A 6,000-nucleotide genomic window follows, 5' to 3' on the forward strand; every position below is an offset into this window, starting at 1 on the left:
AATCCTCTCAGTCCTGGAGCTCGCCCTCGTCCACATTTCATTCAGAGACATTCGGCAGATTTAATTTATATACGGTTTGTTGATGAGCACATTATTTTCCAGTGATGCTTCTATCGCTTGTTTCTGCTTCTTTTACGCCTGAGTATCATCACATAATAATGTGAAATATTACATAATTTATTCCTGTGATCAAAGCTGAATTTATCGTCTTTGGTGTCACACGATCCTTCACAAATCACTCTAATATGAGGATCTGATGATCAAGAGACATTAATGATTATTATTCGTGATGCATTTTATTTAAATAGAAATATTATACATATCTTCACAGTCTTTATTTGTAAAACCGTTGTGTGTGTGTGAATCGCTGAACATTAGTATGCAATAATACTTCTCCCATTCCCTTTGAACTGTTATATATCTGGATTACATCTGGCAAGTGTGTGAGATCTGAGCTAAAGCACAGCAATCCAGGCCTTCAGTATCGGCATGCATATGATATATAACACGGGCCCGTGAGTCATGAAGAAGAAACACACTCCTCCATCTGTCTCACAGCCAACAAACCTGCATGTTACGATAATGCTGACGGATCTCCACGGAAATGCATCCTTTAAGAAATCCAAGTCCAAGACAGATCAAGAAAAGCTAAGCGACACGTGCTATATTTTAACACACAATCAGTTTAGAAGAGAACCTTTTGTGTTTATACCCAGAGCTTGCATGAAAGACTAATTATTTCACACAGTTTGATTCTTATGATTACCATAATGCATTTGGTGACTGGTAACACACACACACACACACACACACACACACGTGTGAGGTAATAAACTCTATCATGCATTCTCTAAATCAATTGTTTTAGACCTGAAACGAACAATCCCCTCTGAATGAGTGAAGAACAGCCGTAATTGCATGATTGGAGGTTTTGCACGACTAGTCATCATCGCACAAAAGAGCAGTGATGATAAAAACATGCTGTTTGATGAAACACATTTGACAGTCTCTAATTTTCCCCGCGTTCACATTCAGTGCAAAGGTGTAAAGCGCTCATCTAGAAATGTCAGCGATGTCAGTCAACCCAACGTCTTGATCTCCTTCTGAATATGTGGATTAATAAACTTCCCTGAGTCGTATATAACAAAACAATAAAGCCGGCCAATTCACACGAGACCATCGGCGGGTGAGCCCAGGGGCTTCATAAGTATGCAAATAAAGTACATCTTTGCATTGGGAATCGCATTATCATTTGCATGTTGTGTGTGCCGTGGCTCTTTTGATAAATGACCTCTCGCCTTGCGTCGGGACATCAGAAATGAGCATCCGAACGCTAACAGCAACCATTTATCCAATTTGAGACTAAAGACGACAGCGAGACCCGTCCTTATGCATCATTATAGAGAACCCGCGCTAGTCCATTCAACACAACACACTTCTGTTCAACTGATGACACTCGTCACACAACTTATGACACCAGAAACACACTCCAAATCTGCAAAAACATACACTCATTATTGGCACTATTTGAAAACACACAAGACAACAATCTATTTCAAACACTCACACACACTCCTCACTCGTTGCTTTACTGAACACCAGCCAATCGTGGCTTTAGAATAGGCCAAAGGTCGAGTTATGGGTTTTCCCGACTGTAATACTGTATTCACAACCACAAATGCTTACAGTAAAACAGAATAATAGTTTGCTTTTGTGTTTACTGGGAGTTTTTGGCCTCTTTCAATCTTAGGATCTCGTGAAAGAAGAGCTTTGGGTTTTGAATAACTGTATATGATATATCCAAAAATACAATATTATGGCAAAGGTGTTTGCAACGTAAGAGCTTTTGAGATGTGTGTGATATTCTGAATGCAGTGATTCATTTCAAGAGGCGTTGTGTGTGTGTGTGTGTGTGCAATTCCTGGATTTGTGTGTAAAGTTTTGAGTTTATTCCAATTGCTAACACACAATTTTGCAAACTAGTCTGGTTTTATCCAAATACTTAACACAATTCACAAAACCACACACCCAAACTGCAAAACACCTCATATATCCTGCAAAATGAAGCACTGCAACCGGAACTACACATAGCATTATCAAAATCAAACTTTTGCATGAACTGGCACACACTTCATTCATATGACCAGATTTTTGCCTAAACAAATACACACTATTGGGCATTATGAAAAGCACACATATCTTTGGTATGCTTTGCCATAATACTAAAATATGTATCAGATTGTTCATTTGCAGACACACACATGCTGTTGAAACTTCATTTTACAGTAATGTATTTTTTCACTACTGTAAACAAGTCAGTGTAACAGAAATATTTACATGGGACTGAAAAAAAAATTACTTACAAAAAACAGTAAACTGAAAAACATTACAGAAAAAAAAAGTGGCAAGAAAAACAATTTTTTTTATAGTTTTATAGTTTTTATAGTGCTTACATCCTGATTGAAGTGTTAACAATTAACCATTGAGGTGTTTGGCCAGATGGCACATGTAATCGGCCAATTAGCTCATTGTCATGGTCGTGTTTAGAAATGGCAAATATGTGACTTTATGTCCGATTGTTGTGTGTTATGCAGAGAACTGTGTTCAGTGCATTTCAAAAGGGGCATTTTGAAATGCAAAATGAAAATGTGTTTAGACTTTTGAAGAAGTTTTGCTCTCTGTGTGTCTGTTTAAATGATTGTGCTGTGCATGTCATTCATTTTAGTGTGTTAGCAATTGGAAAAAACTGTAAGCAGTGAAAAACGTAATCCGTAAGTTTGGAAAGCTCTCTAGTGACGTCAGATTAGTTCATTTCTGTGAGTGAGGAGAGCAAAATAAACATATTGCACACAAAATTATACACATGTGGGACTAAAAATGATTTGAGCTGATGATGTTCTGCTGAAGTGTGTTTTCTGTAACCGCTAATGCTCTTTTCACACACACACACTGAACAACATGAAGCATTGCTTGAGCTAAACTGGTATTATCTAATTGTGTAGTTCAATTGAGCAGATATTCAACATAATTCATGTGTGACGGACAAAACCAGTCAAATATCCACTGATCTGAGACCTGAGATCTGCTCATGTTTGCCTAAACTCCAGCGAATAACCTGTGATGATGTGAGAAATGATGAAGGTGTCTCAATATATTTATATATATATATATATATCCATATCTCGTCGTGTCTCGTTCCCATCACAGCCGAACGCCTGACGTTACACATCTGAGTGACGTCCCCGTCCATCGCTCCACATGTGCTTCAATCCTCACAGCACAAACTGATCAAAGCCTCCACCACATGTGCACGACAGGGTTAAATCTGAGCAGGAACAAACTTCACTTCACTTACCAAACAGGAACATAAAAACTAGTTTAAAAACAGCGAACTATACTGTGTTCAAGCCCAGACACGTCTCCACCTCCAGAACATGTGAACGCCAGCCGTGACTCACATCGCTCGCAAACATTTTGTCGTTAAACATGTCGTCACACAGACAGGATGAATGCAAACAAAGGCCACACACACACACTCGGATGTCGTTCTCGTGTGTGTTTTGTCCTTCATACGAGTGTCACACTGCGGATCTGACAGCCTGAGGAGTCTCGAACTCACTGTGAATCATGGAGCGAGCGTGAATCAGCTCCTGCACGCAACACAACATCCCTGAGGGACACCCATGATCAGCCTGACGTGTATTGTGTGCTGTGCAAGTGTGTGTTTTGACGTGGAGGAAGAACAGGAATACTGCAGGATCTGCCTTTCAGACGGAGCTCAAGTGCAGCTAATCGATCACAGCAGAAGAGAAACACACACACACACACTCTGCATCTCAGCGACACATCAACAACAGTATATCCCATCAATCAAAAGTGCAGAGGCTGATAAAAGTGATGCTGTCGGAGGAGAAATTCCTGCAACATGTGGAGACGGCTGAGGATATGTCTCCTGGAGGCTGGAGGGATGTTAACCCTTCGTTAAACCCGTGCACAAAATGTCCTTACCTCGACGTCATCCTCGTCCTCCTCGCTCGTCATCAGTTCCTCTGGAGCGCGTCTAAACCACCACTGGATCTCCAAGTAAACCGAGGACATTCCACTTTGAAAGGCACATGCCATCTCGATGTTCTGCCCTTCCCTGGCTGTGATGTTGGAGGGGAAATCTGTAAATTTTCCTGCAAGAGAGATTGAGCAAGTCAACCTGAGATTAAAGCAAGACAGACTATCAGTGATTATGCTGAACTCTTATATTTTTATATCATATTTTATTGAAATTGTGTTGTAATAAAATGAATGAAAATATTTTTAAAATCGTTTTTTCTCTTCTGACTTCATTAGAAATCACAAAGTGGAAATTAAACACTTATAGATGTGTGTATGTATATGTAATAAAATAAGCAAAAATAATCAATAAAATAGTAATAAACTATTTTGTAAATGTCTATTTGATTTTATTTTTAATCATGAATGAAAATGTTATTTCATATTTGATAATTTATTATATATAAATATATATATATATATATATACAAATAATAATATAATAAATGATACAGTATGAAAATAATATGTTTATATAACACACACAGACACACACACACACACACACTATATATATATATATATATATATATATATATATATATTAACATTAAAATGTCTAAGTTAACATTAAAAAGTATTTTATTTATTTTTTTCAATATTTGCTCTTTTTTGCAAATAGTCAGATCTTCTGGTTGGATGAAATTGAATGAATACTTCCAGACTCTAATATCGTCGGGTTCGTACAGCAGATCCCCTCTTTGTTACACTGCATTAAATGAAGCACTCCTGCACCTCTCACGGGTTTACCGGGAGCTGTCCGTGGTGCTGAACTGGTTTACCGGGAGCTGTTCGTGGTGCTGAACTGGTTTACCGGGAGCTGTCCGTGGTGCTGAACTGGTTTACCGGGAGCTGTTCGTGGTGCTGAACTGGTTTACCGGGAGCTGTCCGTGGTGCTGAACTGGTTTACCGGGAGCTGCCCGTGGTGCTGAACTGGTTTACCGGGAGCTGTCCGTGGTGCTGAACTGGTTTACCGGGAGCTGTTCGTGGTGCTGAACTGGTTTACCGGGAGCTGCCCGTGGTGCTGAACTGGTTTACCGGGAGCTGTTCGTAGTGCTGAACAGCCGCAGTCCGTTTACCGGATCATCACCACTTGACATGCAAGTCGCGCGTGCGGTTCCTTCAGAATTACCCTTTACTACCTTTCGCGCTGGACTGGAGCTCAGGGTTCGTGTGAAGGACGACAGATCCCAGATATCAACAGTTGATTTTTCTATCACTCATCACAGACATCGTCACAACTTTTGCCACTTATTATTTACAGATTACCTCACAAATATACTGTATGCATCAATCGTTTTAACTGCACAATAGTGATAGGGAGAGCGTATTTGAGTTGCTGCTGATAATGGTTGATATTTTAAAGTTAATGACGCTGTAGGATATTGCGTAAAATGTTCTTACCATCAAAAGAAAATCCAACTTGAATGGACAAACAGGAAAAGAGCACAAATCCAATACTGTCATGTAAGGTCCCCATCATTGAGAAGAGCTGGGTTATGATAATGTCCTCCAGAAATGTTGAGCTCGTTAAGCAGAAACCGAGAGAACACGCCGAGCGGGAAACATGCCGCAACTCTCGCTCTCGGTAACTCTCCTACTGTCTCTGCGAGGTGTTGATGGAGTAATGATGCTCTCTCGCTCTCGCTCTCTCTCTCTCTCTCTCTCTCTCTCTCTCTCTCTCTCTCTCTCTCTCTCTCTCTCTCTCTCTCTCTCTTCTCTCTCTCTCTCTCTCTCTCTCTCTGCGGCTCTCACTCACGCGCTCCCCGTTGCTCGCGCGCACGGAGGCGTGAGACTGAGACCAGCGTTTGGAAAAAAAATAAATATAACAAACTAAATCGTTCTCAGCGACTGTCAAGAAGAAGAAGAAATTTTAAGCTAAAAAAAATGTGCAGA

The 6,000-nt window shown here is 40.1% G+C and overlaps 1 protein-coding gene across 1 annotated transcript in view; it reads right to left on the reverse strand.

Annotated features, from left to right (window-relative positions):
• The window catches only part of vstm2a (V-set and transmembrane domain containing 2A), a 42,774-nt gene extending 37,012 nt beyond the window's left edge, over positions 1-5,762 (reverse strand). The window contains exons 1-2 of the mRNA XM_039666411.2: positions 5,509-5,762; positions 4,009-4,178 (exon numbers count right to left, since the gene is read on the reverse strand). Of these exons, the coding sequence (XP_039522345.2) occupies positions 4,009-4,178; positions 5,509-5,587 (249 nt within the window). The 5' untranslated portion in view covers positions 5,588-5,762. The remainder of the gene's footprint in view (positions 1-4,008; positions 4,179-5,508) is intronic.
• Positions 5,763-6,000: the final 238 nt, after the last annotated feature.

This window comes from Pimephales promelas, chromosome 22, assembly GCF_988280905.1.
Source record: "Pimephales promelas chromosome 22, fPimPro1.hap1.1, whole genome shotgun sequence".
Classification (NCBI taxonomy): Eukaryota; Metazoa; Chordata; class Actinopteri; order Cypriniformes; family Leuciscidae; genus Pimephales; species Pimephales promelas.